This window comes from Eurosta solidaginis, chromosome 1 (genome assembly GCF_040869045.1).
Source record: "Eurosta solidaginis isolate ZX-2024a chromosome 1, ASM4086904v1, whole genome shotgun sequence".
Taxonomy (NCBI): Eukaryota; Metazoa; Arthropoda; class Insecta; order Diptera; family Tephritidae; genus Eurosta; species Eurosta solidaginis.
Window position 1 is genome coordinate 107,803,664 of NC_090319.1, and position 19,244 is coordinate 107,822,907.

At 38.4% G+C, this 19,244-nt stretch overlaps 3 protein-coding genes and 1 long non-coding RNA gene across 6 annotated transcripts in view; 2 read left to right on the forward strand and 2 right to left on the reverse strand.

The window, feature by feature from the left end:
- LOC137236688 (zinc finger protein OZF-like) overlaps positions 1-1,267 on the reverse strand; it is a 35,977-nt gene extending 34,710 nt beyond the window's left edge. Inside the window, exon 1 of the mRNA XM_067759605.1 lies at positions 1,108-1,267. The gene's annotated coding sequence lies outside the window, so the exon portion shown is untranslated. The remainder of the gene's footprint in view (positions 1-1,107) is intronic.
- Positions 1,268-3,811: 2,544 nt separating this feature from the next.
- On the forward strand, positions 3,812-11,035 carry LOC137236697 (uncharacterized). 2 transcript variants are annotated; one of them, XR_010948576.1, is made up of 5 exons: positions 3,812-5,075; positions 5,137-5,344; positions 5,404-5,508; positions 9,401-9,785; positions 9,845-11,035. It is a non-coding gene; the product is annotated as an uncharacterized lncRNA (long non-coding RNA). The 2 variants fall into 2 exon arrangements; XR_010948578.1 differs by having other exon boundaries at positions 9,401-9,778.
- Positions 11,036-11,257: 222 nt separating this feature from the next.
- Positions 11,258-17,294, forward strand: LOC137236687 (uncharacterized). Of its 2 annotated transcripts, none has more exons than XM_067759598.1 (5): positions 11,258-11,674; positions 13,573-14,713; positions 14,812-15,024; positions 15,082-15,238; positions 15,301-17,294. In XM_067759598.1, the coding sequence occupies exons 2-5, from the start codon at positions 14,201-14,203 to the stop codon at positions 15,423-15,425; spliced, it is 1,008 nt and encodes a 335-aa protein (XP_067615699.1). In that variant the 5' UTR covers positions 11,258-11,674; positions 13,573-14,200; the 3' UTR covers positions 15,426-17,294. The 2 variants fall into 2 exon arrangements, with proteins under 2 accessions (XP_067615699.1, XP_067615700.1); XM_067759599.1 differs by having other exon boundaries at positions 14,183-14,713.
- Positions 12,373-14,187, reverse strand: LOC137237546 (general transcription factor IIE subunit 2-like). The gene is made up of 5 exons (XM_067761299.1): positions 14,153-14,187; positions 14,055-14,068; positions 13,692-13,921; positions 13,543-13,630; positions 12,373-13,483 (listed from the first exon to the last, which is right to left on the reverse strand). Exons 1-5 carry the CDS (start codon positions 14,185-14,187, stop codon positions 13,320-13,322), a joined length of 531 nt encoding a protein of 176 aa, XP_067617400.1. The 3' UTR covers positions 12,373-13,319.
- Positions 17,295-19,244: the final 1,950 nt, after the last annotated feature.

A 19,244-nucleotide genomic window follows, 5' to 3' on the forward strand; every position in this document is an offset into this window, starting at 1 on the left:
AGTGTACAGGGTGAAACAAAGACACATATTTCAGTTACATCTGAGTATAATGCGTATTGAAATTTAGTAGGACAAAATTTATGCGCAGCAATTTCAGAGGTGTATTTATAGTTTGTCTCTTAGCAGTCAATATAAAGTTTAAGCGTAAACGGATATACGCGTGTTAAAAAACACGGCTAATGTGAACAAAGGTATGATATTGCTGTAGAGATGAGCCAACCATACCATGCAAAAATCGTGTGACCAAAAACGCACCAAGACACACGAATTTTTGACAGGGCTGACGATTTGGAATGAAAAATTCTCCAAATGAAATAGCATGTTGACAAATTTAGCTTTCCCACAAAGTATCGTGCTCTCTCGCACCTATTATTTTTATAGGGATAGCAAAATACGTCTTTTTTGCGTGCAAAAAAATCCGCCATTTCTAATTCAGCAGAGACAGCAAAACATTTGGTGGTCGAAAATTTTTTTCAATTTTGAGAGTTTTAAATGGAAAATCTCCGGAAAGATTTAAAATTAAGAGGGAGTTCTCCAGATCACATATATATATATTTTAAAGTGCGCAAACTTATAATTTAAAAGTTATTTGGTGTTAAGTTTGCAAATTTCTATACAAAATTTTATATGTGTATACGTATATATATGTGGCAGCACAGCTTTGTAATGTCATCAATAAAATATATGTATATATATATATGTGCATGTTGCTACAAAACCGCGATTGATTTAATAAAAACATTTATAATAAGTGAAAACAATGCAAAAATGAAATGTGAAATATACAAAAATGCAATTTAAGTTTATCGTTGCCAATTTATATAGATCTGTATGTGGATTAAGGTTTTGAAAGATGTGTAAATTGTAATTTAAAGTGCTATAGAAATTTGCAAACTTTAACAACAAATAACGGGAAAATTTTAGAATAGCACCCCCCGAGTTCGGGGTTAAACTTGGTATCAAATGAAAGAGGGAGTTCTCCCGATCACAAATATATATAACTTAAAGTGCGCAGACTTATATTTTACGAGTTATTTGATATTAAAGTTTGCAAATTTAGCAAATTTCTATAGCACTTTCACTTACAATTTACACATCTTTCAAAACCTTTATGCACATAAATATCTATATAAATTGGCAACGATACACTTAAATTTCATTTTAATATATTTCACATATAATTCTTGCATTGTTTTTACTTAATATACAAGTTTTTATTAAATCAATCGCGCTTTTGTAGCAACATTCACATTTATGTATATATATATTTTATTCATAGTGTACCTATACCAAGTGTGTTCACTAAGCGATAAACGTCAAAACTACAAACAGCCTCGCTCACCTGATGGAAATCTCAGGTCTAGAGTCGCATTTTTGGTCTCAACGACAACATTTTTGTCTACCAATCGCCTCGACTTTTTCAATTTTTCAATCATTCGGAGCATTCGGTAATGGTATCCATTTTGAATTCGCTGTCATTCCGAATCCAGCGAGTGCCTGTCAGAATGCTTGACAGATAAGTCAACACACTTGTACTTGTACACTATGATTTTATTGATGACATTACAAAGCTGTGCTGCCACATCTAAAAAACGGAAACGGTGCAGAATCGAAAAATAACTTATAAAAATATCTTTCATCTGATGTATATATATCTTTAACTTTTCTAGTCTTTATTTACCAATAATTTGAAAAAGCTCTTTTTTGCATTCGTGAACGAGCTGATATTACTTTATAACTCTTATGTTTATTGTTATGTTAGCCGATCCAACACCGGCTGCGCCATGCACAGTAATTCTGCGTAGAACACCTTTCCGCGTAGGCGGCCTTCGGCCGCGCTTATTTAAAATAACCCTGGGCTACGCCATGCCAAGTCCGGGTGTGTGGTATAACCGTGGCTACCGCCACGGTGATATTCTTCCGCATATTACCTTATAACTCTTATGTTCATTGTTATGTTAGCCGATCCAACACCGGCTGCGCCATGCACAGTTATTCTGCGTAGAACACCTTTCCGCGTAGGCGGCCTTCGGCCGCGCTTATTTAAAATAACCCTGGGCTACGCCATGCCAAGTCCGGGTGTGTGGTATAACCGTGGCTACCGCCACGGTGATGTCCTTCCGCATATTACCTTATAACTCTTATGTTTATTGTTATGTTAGCCGATCCAACACCGGCTGCGCTATGCACAGTTATTCTGCGTAGAACACCTTTCCGCGTAGGCGGCCTTCGGCCGCGCTTATTTAAAATAACCCTGGGCTACGCCATGCCAAGTCCGGGTGTGTGGTATAACTGTGGCTACCGCCACGGTGATGTCCTTCCGCATATTACCTTATAACTCTTATGTTTATTGTTATGTTAGCCGATCCAACACCGCCTGCGCCATGCACAGTAATTCTGCGTAGAACACCTTTCCGCGTAGGCGGCCTTCGGCCGCGCTTATTTAAAATAACCCTGGGCTACGCCATGCCAAGTCCGGGTGTGTGGTATAACCGTGGCTACCGCCACGGTGATGTCCTTCCGCATATTACCTTATAACTCTTATGTTTATTGTTATGTTAGCCGATCCAACACCGGCTGCGCCATGCACAGTAATTCTGCGTAGAACACCTTTCCGCGTAGGCGGCCTTCGGCCGCGCTTATTTAAAATAACCCTGGGCTACGCCATGCCAAGTCCGGTTGTGTGGTATAACCGTGGCTACCGCCACGGTGATGTTCTTCCGCATATTACCTTATAACTCTTATGTTTATTATTATGTTAGCCGATCCAACACCGGCTGCGCTATGCACAGTTATTCTGCGTAGAACACCTTTCCGCGTAGGCGGCCTTCGGCCGCGCTTATTTAAAATAACCCTGGGCTACGCCATGCCAAGTCCGGGTGTGTGGTATAACCGTGGCTACCGCCACGGTGATGTCCTTCCGCATATTACCTTATAACTCTTATGTTTATTGTTATGTTAGCCGATCCAACACCGGCTGCGCCATGCACAGTAATTCTGCGTAGAACACCTTTCCGCGTAGGCGGCCTTCGGCCGCGCTTATTTACAATAACCCTGGCCTACGCCATGCCAAGTCCGGGTGTGTGGTATAACCGTGGCTACCGCCACGGTGATGTCCTTCCGCATATTACCTTATAACTTTTATGTTTATTGTTATGTTAGCCGATCCAACACCGGCTGCGCTATGCACAGTTATTCTGCGTAGAACACCTTTCCGCGTAGGCGGCCTTCGGCCATGCTTATTTAAAATAATCCTGGGCTACGCCATGCCAAGTCCGGGTGTGTGGTATAACCGTGGCTACCGCCACGGTGATGTCCTTCCGCATATTACCTTATAACTCTTATGTTTATTGTTATGTTAGCCGATCCAACACCGGCTGCGCTATGCACAGTTATTCTGCGTAGAACACCTTTCCGCGTAGGCGGCCTTCGGCCGCGCTTATTTAAAATAACCCTGGGCTACGCCATGCCAAGTCCGGGTGTGTGGTATAACCGTGGCTACCGCCACGGTGATGTCCTTCCGCATATTACCTTATAACTCTTATGTTTATTGTTATGATAGCCGATCCAACACCGGCTGCGCCATGCACAGTAATTCTGCGTAGAACACCTTTCCGCGTAGGCGGCCTTCGGCCGCGCTTATTTAAAATAACCCTGGGCTACGCCATGCCAAGTCCGGGTGTGTGGTATAACCGTGGCTACAGCCACGGTGATGTTCTTCCGCATATTACCTTATAACTCTTATGTTTATTGTTATGATAGCCGATCCAACACCGGCTGCGCCATGCACAGTAATTCTGCGTAGAACACCTTTCCGCGTAGGCGGCCTTCGGCCGCGCTTATTTAAAATAACCCTGGGCTACGCCATGCCAAGTCCGGGTGTGTGGTATAACCGTGGCTACCGCCACGGTGATGTCCTTCCGCATATTACCTTATAACTCTTATGTTTATTGTTATGTTAGCCGATCCAACACCGGCTGCGCCATGCACAGTAATTCTGCGTAGAACACCTTTCCGCGTAGGCGGCCTTCGGCCGCGCTTATTTAAAATAACCCTGGGCTACGCCATGCCAAGTCCGGGTGTGTGGTATAACCGTGGCTACCGCCACGGTGATGTTCTTCCGCATATTACCTTATAACTCTTATGTTTATTGTTATGATAGCCGATCCAACACCGGCTGCGCCATGCACAGTAATTCTGCGTAGAACACCTTTCCGCGTAGGCGGCCTTCGGCCGCGCTTATTTAAAATAACCCTGGGCTACGCCATGCCAAGTCCGGGTGTGTGGTATAACCGTGGCTACCGCCACGGTGATGTCCTTCCGCATAGTAGTAAAAATATATATTTTCCTTTTTCTTTATTAACTGAAAGGTGGCACGTTAATATTTATATTTGTTTTTTCTTTGTTGATGTGGCAGCACAGCTTTGTAATGTCATCGATAAAATATATACATACATAAATGTGAATGTTGCTACAAAAGCGCGATTTATTTAATAAAAACATTTAAATTAAGTAAAAACAATGCAATTATTATATGTGAAATATACTAAAATGAAATTTAAGTGTATCGTTGCCAATTTATATAGATATTTATGAGCATAAAGGTTTTGAAAGATGTGTAAATTGTAAGTGAGAGTGCTATAGAAATTTGCTAAATTTGCAAACTTTAACATCAAATAACTCGTAAACTATAAGTCCGCGCACTTTAAGTTATATATATTTGTGATCGGGAGAACTCCCTCTTTCATTTGATACTAAGTTTAACCCCGAACTCGGGGGGTGCTAAACTAAATCGCTGCCCAAATAACTTTTAAATTATAAGTTTGCGCACTTTAAAATATATATATTTGTGATCGGGAGAACTCCCTCTTTCATTTGATACCAAGTTTTACCCCGAACTCGAGGGGTGCTATTCAAAAAAATTTCCCAAAGTCTTTAGTATACAATGATTTTTGCTGGTTATTTCGACAAAAATTTTTGATTTGATTTTTGTGCTCATCGAAAGAATTCACAATTACATATATAGCACCATGCCGCGAATTATGATAAAAGGTGGTGTGTGGAGAAACACTGCGGTAAGCATTTGACGCGACTGGTTACTCTTGGCCGTTTATTAACTAAATTGATAACTTTCAGGATGAAATCCTCAAAGCAGCTGTAATGAAATATGGCAAAAACCAGTGGTCACGTATTGCATCACTGCTGCACCGCTAATCTGCCAAGCAATGTAAGGCACGCTGGTACGAATGACTTGATCCTAGCATAAAGAAGACAGAATGGTCACGGGAGGAGGATGAAAAATTTTTGCATTTTGTTGGTGGTGAACGTTTCAACATTTTCCAAGGTTTGGCATTAATTTCATTTTTATAGTTTATAATTATTTTAAGGTTGCGTTAATACTAGAACAAGTAGCAGTGTTGAAAAATTTTTGGAAGAAACTCTGAGCTTCGTTATATGATGCTGTAATGCTTGTGCGGCGTACAATTAAACATGATTCTGTTGTTGCTGGTAAGTCAAAATACAAATTGAAAAAAATCTTAGGGTAGGGAGGGATGGCCTGAAGGTTTAATGTGGCCACATAAATCGTTGCCGAGATGGTCGGGCTGGAACTTTAATGGTGCTGTGTTACCGGAGCGTACCGGATCTGTATCCGGGTAAAGGACCATCACATCGATAACACTCCCCAAAGCCTTCGGGGAGCAACCTTATCGCTACAAAAACAACAACAACATTGTGTCCAAATCCCAAAAAAAAACTATAAAATAAGTGTCAGTGAAATGATAATTATTGTTTTTGTTTGTTAGTTTTGAGGCATCGTCATCGAGTTCCTTCTGATCGTATATGCCGGTTCTTTTGCATTCTTTTACATGCATAAAGTGCCGTTGAAGCCTTCCTCACCCTCTCCTCGACGTTGAGCTTCCATGACAGCTTACTGTCTAGGGTCATTCCTAGATATTTTGTGCAAGGTTTCTCCCGTAGGGTCGCCCCTCATAACTTAGGCCTGGTCCAATTAGGGAGCTTGTACCTCTTTGTAAACAAGACCATATGCAACGTCATCTGCGTAAACCGTAAGTTTTTCTGATCCCTCGTAGAATCCCCTAAGCAGTTGGTTAATGACCAGCGTCCACAGCAGAGGTGATAGCACCCCTCCCTGCGGAGTGCCCCTGTCCACTAATTTCGTGGCTGCGTACAATCCCCATTGCGATGTAATCTTACTGCAGTTTAACATGCAGTCGATCCATCTGGGTAAGGCTGGATGTACTTTAACGTAATTAAGACCATCAATAATCGCCCATTTAGAAAACCCCGACAATGCTTAAGAAGACTTCTAGAGCATATTCCTTATATTCCAGGGCTTTTTCTATGCTTATTACCACCCTGTGCAATGCAGGGTCTACTGACTTGCCTTTGGTGTACGCCTGTTGTGTTGTGGAGAGCAGCTTTTCATCCACGTTGGACTTTATGTATACATCTATCAGCCTCTCAAAGGTTTTGAGCAGAAATGATGTTAAGCTATTGGGTCTATAATCTTTGGGATACACGTGACCGATCTTCCCAGCCTTTGGTAGGAAAGCTACACAAGAGTGCGGTACATGACTCAGTTTATGCACCCATCGAATATTATTTTAAGCCATCCCACGACCGCCCTACTTGAAACTAGTAGCATGGCCGGACATGTACCATCTGAGCCCGGCGATTTCACCACCACTACGAGATCCTCAGTAGTGTAATTAGGCAGCATATATGAATGCAGCTGTTTCCTTACCATTACTACAGCTCGCACCCGTCCTTCCGTTTGCGCATAGTAAACGACAAATCCGCGAGCGCTAAGTCCAGTCACCTTTCCTCCCGATGGAAGCCACGGCTCCTGGATCAGCGCGTTAGGAGGAGGAGTTCGCTCGACGCCACTTTACTGTATTGGAGGTTTATCTGTAGGACTCGCAGCACCAATGGGCTGCTTGTCCCCCTCCAGCACCTTCATCGTGACGTCGTCGTCCTCCCCTAGCCCTTTTGGTTTAGAGTGTTCGAAGCCCCCTTAAGCCTCTTGCACATGTTGTGCCGGGTGTTCCTCTGTGCGACTCACAGCACCATCTGGCTGTTGGTCCCCTTCTAACATATTCGGGATGACGTGGGCTACCTCCACCTGTCTTTTTTTCCCTTAGGCTTTTGAGGTCCTTTTCGACTTCGCCCACTTCCAGCGTATTAGGATTTTTATCCTCGGGAGTTCTTTTCCTAAGTCGCATATAAATTTTGCCTGTACCTAAGGACATTTTTCCAAGCTGCGTGTAAAATATATCATCCGCCTGCTTGTTTACTTGGAAGATGTAGAACTGACCTTCCTCCGTAGGCCGAGATACAGTTACCTTCCAATCCTGTGTCGGTATGTTCGGATTCTGATTCGGCAGAAGACACAGTGTATCCTCAGACTTCATCACGCATGGTATCCATACCTTAACTTTTGGTACCTTGGGGATTTGCGCTTTATCCACCATCTCAAAATGCGCGTTCGTGCCTTGCCTTTGGAGGTTTGGAACACTTCCTCCAGCCACCTCAAGCTCGCGATTTTGTCGCACGCTATCATCTTCATACCATTATACCATCCCCCGAATCAAAGGTTGGAAGGAGCTTACTTTGTTATTCCCGCATCATCTTAAGCATTAAGCTAATAAGCTCCATTTCTACAGATCTCCACCTTTCACTAGTCATCTGTTGGAAAGGACTGCTACGATCAACCAGCGCCACAGTCAGTGACTGCTTTGCCACATCACTCATCTTCTCGGCAAAAGCCCGCGTCTTAGTGTTATTTCCCTTTGGCACCTCCGAAAAAGCCGGAGTCTTAGCTCCCCCTAGCACCTCCTAGAAAGTCGGAGTCTTAGCGTTATCTCCCTTTGGCTTATCTCCTACTTCCATAGTTGGAACTTCCCTCTGACTCGCAGCCTTCGAGGTAGTTGCTACCTCGCTATTGGGGCCCATCTGTCTTACAGCTTTGGGCCTACTTGTCTTGTCTATGGGACTGCCCTGCGTCGCGGCTCTGGGACTGGGCCCTTTCTGCCTCTTGAAAGCAGGCTTGTCGCCTTCCGCCGAACGTTGCCTTTTCATTCTGCCATTCGACGCTTCTTCCTCCTCATACCGGTTGCAGAACCGAGGGTTTCTCGCAGCAAACCTTTTGAACTGCCTTCGACCTACTTCTACCGCCTCATGAGCCCATGCCAAGCGCTCGTTCTCTTCTGTTGGGTCCACCACTACTCCCAAGCGTTGTACAATTCTTAGTACTGCACGGTACTTCGAGAGAGCTCTTTGCTCCGTACCCTTCTCCACTCTTCTACTCCTTTTTCATTTGTGTGCTTCTCCAACACGGAGTTCATTGAATTAGCACTACTCTCGTCCCCGAGTCCGACGCATCGCTTAATGCGTATTTGTCGTCCTTGGCTTGCGGCTCAGTCCTCTTCTTATCATCGTCCTTATGAAAATTAGGTAATGAGTCGTTCACGTACGACCACCAGCCCGACAAGGCGGGCTCAGCGGTCCAGTATTATATACGGGGAAAGAACCGTCAGCCACAGCAGCGCCCCTTACTGTGGTAAGGCCATCAATACTTCCCGAGGTGGTCCGGTATCGGGAAGGCTCCGTTCGAATACAGCCGAATTTATCCCCTGGCTACAAATCGTCCAATAGGCACGGTCCGCATAACACCCTGTATTAGGGGGTTGGCAGTTCTTGGTCACCGACATCCCGTCGCCCTCCTATGAGGCGAAACAGCGTAGATGCCAGTCCTAAACAGCTCCTCCTCATAGTCGGGCGCTATGGAGATCGGCTAAGCCCTCACACCAACGACGATTTTCGTTACAATTGCTAGTGCATGCTCTCCAAGATGTAGATCCTGATCGAAAGTCACACCCAAAATTTTAGGGTGTAAGACAGTCGGTAGGGTAATGCCATATGGTCGACATTTGGCGCGGTCATGTTTTAAATAAGGTCAACGATGATTTGGTTGGTGAAAATATCAGGTTTCTCGAGGCGACAAAACTGGAGAGATTGGGGAGATAGCTGTTTATTTTATTACAAAGCTCATCGATGTAGGAAACAATAGCATAGGCGTAGAAGCAATAGTGATTCCTGGTGGTAAAGGTAGCTATTGATATGTAGAAGTTAAGCAGAAGTTTGAATATGAGTTTTTTTAAGTTATAGCAAAAAAAGCGTTGAGGATTTTTAATATCTTACCAGGTTCCTTCGTACATGTTTCTAAGAATGAAGAATAAAACCTATTCAAACTCAATTTTCACCAGGACAAAGCCGCTGAGAATTCGCTATACTTTAATATACAATACGTTACCCCATTTTAGCACAACTATCATTTTTTGATTTTATTAAATTTTATAAAATGTGTCTTCCTCTACAGTTCTATTTCGGTATTGGATGGTAAATATGGCTTTCGCATTTTCTCCATCAATAGTTGTGAAAAGGTGGAAGAAATCTATGCGTGTAAATCTCACAGATTATCTTGGTCGAGCGTTTCTTCAATAGCTCTCTAGTGGTGATGGTGAGAGCAGAGAAACCCAACTGTTTACAAATGTTACACTTCAAAAAGAATCAAAATATCTGCCATTGCGTCTACGGCTCAAATACCCACAGTATATGAATGAATCGATTGCACCTAATTGTCTGCCTAAGGGATAGTATACATATTCATCAAATCGAAAATATTGCACCAAACGAACTGGGTCTGAATACTGAAACAGTACACATATTCAAAATCGATGAGGAGGCTGTGATGATGGTATAGGGTGAGCTGTTGAATAACATACGAAAACCACTTTAACCCATCTATATATTTGCATTACAGCTAAAGCTTTACAAACAGCAAAAATTGCTGGCGCCAAGCAATTGGAAAAGGCAGTGAAGCATTCATCACACTGTACGGATGGTGTAAAGTTAGAAACTGCTGTTGTAACAGCTGCCACCGACACAACGGTCATCTCTACTTCGCCGAGTAGCGGCTCGTCCGACTATCTATCGAAGACAGTATAATCATATCTTTTGCCAACACAGGTTAGCGATGTGCTTGCACAGGAATGATTTCAATTGGAAAACAAAAACCAATTAAGAGAGTTTATTTATTATTAAAGTATTTACTTTTCTTTATATTAACAGTATTAATTTAAGTTGCAATATCACGTACATATATAATAAGGGATGTGATACGATTGCTGTCGGAATTAGATTTGAAACCAATCAATACTCCTGCTAAGGGTTGTAGAATTATTGCTTGAATAATTATATTTAGAACAATAATAAGTCAGACTTAATTACAAGTCGTACATTTTTAAGTTCATCAATTACGACAGCAATCGGATTCCACGACACCTTTGAATATTCTTGATCTGAAAAAAGAGTAAACCTAATCTGAATTTCTACTAAGCTTTAAGTTGTAGATTATTCAAATAATTTGAGTTTTTTCTAAAGCTTAAAATTATTTTCTGCTCGCTTAGAAAAGATTTCAATTGGAAAACAAAAACCAATTAAGAGAGTTTATGTTATTATTAAAGTACTTACTTTTCTTTATATCCATTGTATTAATTTAAGTTGCAATATCACGTACATATATAATAAGGGATGTGATACGATTGCTGTCGGAATTAGATTTGAAACCAATCAATACTCCTGCTATGGGTTGCAGAATTATTGCTTGAATGATTAGATTTAGAACAATAATAAGTCTGACTCAATTACTAGTCGTACATTTTTAAGTTCTTCAATTACGACAGCAATCGGATCCACGACACCTTTGAATATTCTTGATCTGAATTTCTACTAAGCTTTAAGTTGTAGATTATTCAAATAATTGGAGTTTTTTCTAAAGCTTAATATTATTTTTTTGCTCGCTTAGAAGAGATTTCAATTGGAAAACAAAAACCAATTAAGCGAGTTTATTTATTATTAAAGTTCTTCTGTTTTATATGAACTGGATTAATATAAGTTCCAATTTCATGTACATATATAATAATATTGAAAATAATAAATATTGAAAATTCAATTTTTTTGGTTCATATTTTATTCATATGGCTGCTCCAGGTAAACTAAATCTGCAGGTAAAATTCACGTTATATGGCGGTTATATAAATGGTAAAACCGCAGTAAAATTGATTGTCAAATTACTCGAAAATGTAGAGTGAAATGACGGAAAAACGACCGCCATTTGACGAGCATTGTGACGTGCGTGAGCAGCACAGTACTATGCTCACACCCAGCAAAAATCTAGTGACCAAAGATGGCGACCAACAACAAAATATCCCACATTGTTCCACAATTGTTAGTATGGCAGAATGAGATGGCCTAATTGAAATGCCCGATACATATATGCTTGCCTTTTCTTACATGCTATGTACCCTCAAATACGTCACAAAAATTTTCTGCGAATCAGCCATTCCGTTTACCATAGTTGCACGCAACATCAATTGATAATCTTCCAAAAATTGTATGCATAAATTGTACAGATAATTTGCAAGCAGCATATAATTTCAAACAAGTAAATTGTACAGATATTTTGCAGGCAGCATATAATTTCAAACAAGTAGCTCGTCGTTCAGATGAAGAATTTAAGAAATTGTCGGCTACGCAGAAAGTGGAGACAAAATTAATTTATGCTTCTGCTGAGACTTCTAATGCTTTGCAGGTAAGTTTGCTAAGGAATTTCTTTCTTGCAAAAAAATCTATAATCAAAAAACAATATTTATGTGATCAAATGAAAATATAGACAACAAACTAGCATTTGCAGCATTAACTGCTTATGAAAAGGTGTTAGAAGGATTAGAATGAGTTGAAAATTTGAAGTGAATTTGCTAACACAAAGAAAAGAAAAAAGTGAAAATAATAGAAATAAAACTTGAAAGTTGTAAATTGGGTTGGCATTGACAGATTGACTGGTGTATCATCGGCAACAACGCAGGTAAAGTAGAGCTATGGAATGGAAAGTAACTTCAATAATAAATGAAAAAAGCAACAACCAAAGTAGTGCGTAAAATTCAATATTGGAGTTAATCTTATTGTTCTTTGGTGCAGACGTTATGGATGAGTAAGTGGTTGAAGTACTAGCGCTGGTCGTGGCTGCCGACTGTCCCACACCCCAAAATCTTGGGTGTGACGTTTGATCAGGATCTACGTTTTGGTGAGCATGCAGCCGCAATTATACCTAAAATCCAGAGCAGTAAAAAAATCCTCTAATCCCTTGCTGGCAGTACTTTGGGAAAAGAAAAAGAAACGCTCATTACCACATACAAAGCAATTGGCCAGCCGATTGCATGCTACGCGTCCCCTCTATGGTCGCCAAGCCTAAAAACTACTCACTGGAAGAAGCTAAAGGCCTGCCAAAATACTGCTCTCAGAACCGCCACGGGCTATCTTCTTATGTCCCCAGAACACCATCTACAGATTCACTTGGGCAAATCATAATCATATTCATGTAAAATTTTCAGTTGTTTCCATTGTTTCAAATATATAATTTGATTAAATCATAGGGTAATTCTTTACTTTAGCTCACTGCTAAAACTCGTGCAAAATTATTGGGAGGGGTCTCAAAAGACGTGCTTTGGGCCCAGGATCACAAATTAGAAAATTTTCATGTGGTTGTTGTAATTTTGATGCTTTTGTTGAACCCACAAGAAAAGCTGGGTAAAAGTGTTTTGCGCAGATATAGTTTTGGTCTCCAAACCGGTGTTGGACCCACCCAGGAAAGGTGTTCTGCGCAAAATTACTTTGGATCCCACCCCCGGTTTCGGAATTCCCCAGGGCCATTTTTCGGGTTTGGAAATATCTTTTGACAGAAACTAATTATTTAATTGGGGTTCAACTCCCGGGCAAAGCAACATCAAAATTTTAGAAATAAGTTTTTTCAATTAGAAGAAAATTTTTCTAAGCGGGGTCGCCCCTCGGCAGTGTTTGGCAAGCGCTCCGGGTGTATTTCTGCCATGAAAAGCTTTCAGTGAAAACTCATCTGCCTTGCAGATGCCGTTCGGAGTCGGCATAAAACATGTAGGTCCCGTCCGGCCAATTTGTAGGGAAAATCAAGAGGAGCACGACGCAAATTGGAAGAGAAGCTCGGCCTTAGATCTCTTCGGAGGTTATCGCGCCTTACATTTATTTATTTTTTTATTTTAATTATTTAATTTCCGCTTTCGGATTCGTGGTCCTGGGTTCATAACGCGTCTTTGACACCTCGCAATATTTTTGGACGAGTTTTAGCAGTTGTGGCGAGTCCTGTTTCATTAACAGCCGAGGCTCTGCGACCCCGAACTCCTCATGGATCTAGGCGGTGGGATGGCCTAGAAGGTCGCATGTTGCCATAACAAATTATCCTCGTAAGTTTCCAACACGTCAGCCAAATGCTCGTTATCTCTGGGTTTCTTGAATTGTCGTTTTTTGCTTGCAGTCTTCTTACGTTTTGGAACTGTTTTCTTGGGTCCATGATCTTGCATAGAACGTATACCTGTATTAAAAACCACATTTGTTATTGATTACAAACTCTGTTGGCCACATGATTATTACCTTCTTTCTCAAGATATTCATCAATTTTAGCATCATCCATTGCATCCACAGTTGCTGAACGCCACAATTTTTGAAATTCCTCATCCACCTGCAATTTCCATCAATCTTAGGGTTTTAAGAGAAACAGGACTTGCACACACCTTTCTTACCACAAAATTGGCTGTTCTATCGTTGTAAAATAGAATTTTCTTCTTGTCAATTGGTCGAATTATGAATATTATTTCAGAAGCACGGTTTTTGAGTACTTTTTCACAATGTGGTAATGATTCTTGAACATGCGGAGGTCCACACCAAAACGTAACATTTCCAAAATGTTTATTTTGGAAAATATATATTATATTCGTAAGAAGCTTTCCTAAGGCATCAATGGTAAAATTAACTTTATCAATTTACTCGAATTCACATATGAATGAAATGTTACGTTTTGGCGAGTGTAGTATGCTTTATTATTTTTTATTAATATGAATAGTCACATACATAATATCTTCTTGATGTAAAAATTCAAAAATTACAAAGTTCAAAGTAACTTAAACACAAAGTTAAATAAAAATAATAACCCTACAGTGAGGACCTCCTCATATATTTTCAAACAAATTACTATAAATGCTACTCGTAATTGTATTTCTTTTTTTTCATGGAGAACATATGATCAGAAAGAATGGCGGGCCAGGACATATTTGAAGAAGACATAGATATGTATACCTCTACTTCGAATAGGAAAAGCAACGCCTTTTTAAATATTTCCAGCTCTACTACCAACCAAACATTCAAGGGTATGGTAGATGTACTTCCCTCCGCTCCCAATGCAACGGACCCCTATTTCGTGGATGTAGCACAACACAGCGAACCGTTTCCATCTAGCTCAAAAGCTATAAACAACAATTTCAATAATTCGTCCAGCTCTAGTACCAACCAAACACACAACAAATTGATTGATTTACTTCCCTCCAATTCCGATTCAGCAAACGCCGATTTCATCGATGTAGCACAACACAGCGCGTCCTTTCACTCTTCCTTAAATACAACGAGTACCGTTTTGAATAATGCGGCTACTTCCTTAACCAACGAAGGAACATTCCCTACAACAAACGAAAATATAATGGCAATACTACAAACAATATTACAGAAGCATATCGACCTGGAATTTAGATTGACTAAGATTGAAGAAAAGGTGCGTAGTGAAATATTGAACTGTTATTTGTGAAACCCTAGCAATTGTAGCCGCAATACCTTGATTCTCTTTAATTATTATTTATGCTATCATTTCAGCTTCCAGAATTGGCAGAAGTCATGGCTATGTATAAGGTCATGCGTGACTCAAAAGTTCTGATTAAGAAAACGCACAAAATAGTATGCCGTATCAGCGGAGAAACGGAAAATGATACTCACACCGAGCTCTCTATCGTTATGCCACTAACATCGCTGGATTCAGTTTATGACATTGAGAAAAAGTTGGACTCAGATGATTATCAAGAATCAATGGTATTTTTGAATATTTTTAATTGTGTTTCATAACTTAAATTGGTGGTTTTCATTTAGAAATCATATATCTTTATGCTGAAAGGTGCATCATTAGACATTATTGGAGTAATGAGAAAACTTTTCTCTGACAACGTTCTTTTCAATTTTAACTGGGACGGAGTACAGGGCAAACGATCTTTATCTAAACTGAAACTCGTGAACAGCGTACTTTTTGGTAGTGTAATTTAAATAGTTTTAAAATGTTATTACTAACATTGTCCATTCCTATTAATTTAGACGTTTTCAAACTGCAAGGCAGGATCGACTTCGAAGACAGCATGAGACGGTGTTTAACGCTGAGCCACAATCGGCATAAACAAAGGCGGTATCTGACCCATAAATCCAGCTCTGAAACAGCATAAACCTACCTACAACAAACGAACAAGACACACTGAAATAATCTTGATTAAAAATTATATAAGAACCTAATAATTCTTTTTTTCCTACGTTCCTATTCTAAGCTTTTTATGCTCTTATTAAAATAATATTCAACAATCGCACAAAGTTTGCGAAGATTCTTAAAGCAATTTAAATGCAATGTATAACAAAAAAGTATTTTGACTATAAATATTTGTGATGAACTTAACTGAAATAATTCTAAGTTTTTTCCTACGTTACTAAGCTTTTTATGCTCTAATTAAAATAATATTCAACAATCGCACAAAGGTTGCAAAGATTTTTAAAGCAATTTAAATGCAATGTATAACAAAACAGTATTTTCACTATAAATATTTGTGATGAACTTAACTGAAATAATTCTAAGTTTTTTCCTACGTTACTAAGCTTTTTATGCTCTAATTAAAATAATATTCAACAATCGCACAAAGTTTGCAAAGATTTTTAAAGTATCTAATTGCAACGAATTTGTCAATAATTTTTAACCAAAATTTATAAAATAGATGTATAACAAAAAAATATTTTGAATATAAATAATTGCTGATGAATTTAACTGACAGTACCAATACCATCAACTAAATAGTCCTTATAAATATTGTAATCACATAATTCAAAACAAAAAATTACTATGAGTACCTACGTTTATTATTGCAAAATCACGAAGAAAGAAAATTGCATGAAGTACATTCAATCTAAAATTATGCCACAGAATGCATATATCGCATTTTAAACTAAAAAATATGAAAACTTAAAAAAATTTCAGATCGGTATTTAAGTGTAAATCGATCCATGAAAGCATCGTGAAATAACTTTTTTTTTGGTAGTTAACGTTATCGTTTAGCCTGGTTTTGTTACCAATTTTGTTATTTTCGTGGTATAAATCAACATTCAACACAAATCTTCTCTGATTATGAGTTGAAATACTTTTTGGTTTAGGTTGTGATATGTAAAATTACATATTTTTGTACACAGTTCTAAAATGTAAAGGGACAAAATTTATATTTGTGTATTAATTGAATTATTAAAAAGATATTGTTATATTAATGATATAGAGAAGCGCCAATACGAATGTAAGTGGTTTCAAACCACTGGTAGGCAATTCACCAATTTAACTGTCAAAAAAATGTTAAATTGTTCATTTTATGTAAAAAAAATTTGAAAGTTGCAATTGAAGTTCTGAAAGCTCGGAAATTTCAATTGAAGTTCAAATAATTACAATTGAAGTTCACAATTTTCAATAGAAGTTCAGTAAATTATAATTGAAGCTCAGGAATTTCAACTGCAGTTCAGCAAATTACAACTGAAGTTCAGAAAATAACAATTTAAGTTCAATTATAATTTTCTGAACTACAAAGAGAAATTCTGAACTTCAATTTTAATTTTCTGAACTACAAATTGAAATTCTGAGCTTGAATTTAATTTTCTGAACTTGAATTGAAATTTTTGAACTTCAATTGTAACTTTCGAACCTCAATTGCAGCTTTCTGAACTAAAATAAAAAAGTTATAGCATTAAAATTGGCGAATTACAAGTCAACTTACCCAAATTGTGAATTGCCTACTCACGATTTGATGGTTTACTGCAACAAATAGTTCTGTTAGTTCTTTTCTTTTGTTTTCTATATCATTAATTAATTTATTTAAGTTTCCCTTAACTTTGTATGCATACAATCGCATACAATCGCATACAATAAAATTTGTATTTATGGGTCACCAACAAGACTGAAAAACTATTCCTTAAGACTTATAGTTAATAATTTACAACTATTATAAATAATGTAATATATTGTAAAAATGTTTAATAAAAGAAATGTTAATAGATTTGAATTAAAGAAATATTTTATTTATATAGCAGTATAATCCAAGTAAAAAAACGGTCATAACACTAGTCAAAAGACGGTCATATTAACGTAAAAATACTCGTAAAGTTACAGGTATATAACTCAAAAAATGATTGCCAGAACGTGAATGTAAGAACAGTACAGCACTATAGTTTGTTTACTTTTCGATAACCTAAAACCGTATATGTGTGAGCAGTATGGACAATCACATAAATAGGTACGACGGAATGGACTGGTCACAAATGTTACTGCTGCCCTGTACAAATGCTACTTAGCGATTTACGTGTTCCATCGACACAGCTGTTAGTCATTTTCCTAGTCAATTTACGGGCACATTTTTGCTGGGCATCCTATAGGTGGGAGCGGAATGCACGATCACATTAATAGGAACGAAACGGAAAATTTGGTCACAAAACCTAATCCGCCCATGCAAAAATGACCATGAATATAACCGCTGCAGAAAGTCACAATGACCGTAAAATAACTAGCAAAATGACGTGGAGCGTTTTTGCAGGGTATAGTTGAGCCATGAGTGCTAGCAACTCAAAAGTGGTTAGCTGTCAAAAAATCTATTACAGAAAACGAAACGAACAGAACTGCTATACGGATCAGAAATTGACCCAGATAAATATCAGGATCACAACGTTGTTGTTGCATTTGCATGTTGAATTTCTATCCGTATCTCGCTCAAGTCTCAATGGAACGGAACTAAAGCATATATGATATTACTTTAATTTTGCTTGGATTCCAAGCTAAAAAAACTGACGAAACTTTATCGGAACTTCAAAACACAAGAACAATTTCCATCATGAAAAAGCGAGACCACTATTCCCCCATAATTAGTGAGTTTGGTATGTCTTTGTTTATGTATTACATTTTATTTTTACATTAACATTTTTACCATAAAAACAATGTAAATAACACGCGAAAATTATTTCGGTCTCTAATGGTTCACTTTTTTCACAAGAATGTAGATTTTAATTGTGTTTTTATGCACCAAATTTTAAACTAAAAACAAAATTTTCATTTGTCAGAAAAAAATAAAGAAAAAACGGCCGAATGTCAAAAAAACCTATCGAAAAACAAACTGGCTCGTTCGTTTTTATACCTATATGACACTACTTTATTTTCGTGTATTTTTTCTTGTATTTTATCTTCAATTTTTTGTCGCACTCCCTCCTAATACGGCTTAAGTACTGGTGTAAGTGTGTAAACTATATTTCAAAAAACTAACGAAATACAAGAAAAATACAACCTAGATCATTAAAAACAAACGAGCCAGTTTGTTTTTCGATAGGTTTTTTTGACATTCGGCCGATAAAGTTTCGTCAGTTTTTTTAGCTTGGAATCATATATGCTTTATGAACTAGGTTGTATTTTTCTTGTATTTCGTTAGTTTTTTAAAATATAGTTAAGATTATCACATGGTATATGTAATGGTGATCCAGATCAAAGCTATAGTGGTTTATTAAATTTATCATTACTGACGGCCTTAAAAGATGTTTCGTTGTCTAGTGCCTCAGCATGTACTTCTGCATCACTGGAACCTTTGTACGTACTACGTTCGATTGGAACTGATGAGAATATGGCACATAGTTGAATAAGGTATACGAGTTTACCGTACTGAACCGTGTAGTTAATTTGAAAGTAATTTATTGTTAAATTTTTATAGGTTTGGTATTGGTCATTTTACCACCATTGAAGAGGTTGATTATATTACAGATACATGCATCAAACATGTCGAACGTTTAGGTGAAATGTCTCCATTATGGGAAATGGTGCTAGAACCAATTGATTTGAAAAATATCCAATGGTCGCAACATTGATTTTGTTTATGATATTTTGTATTGTATGCCTCTTTTAATGTATGTATTTATATTCCATAGCAGTTTAATGTAAAGGGAGATACAAATTTTGGAAGTATATAGTTCCTACTTTATCTACC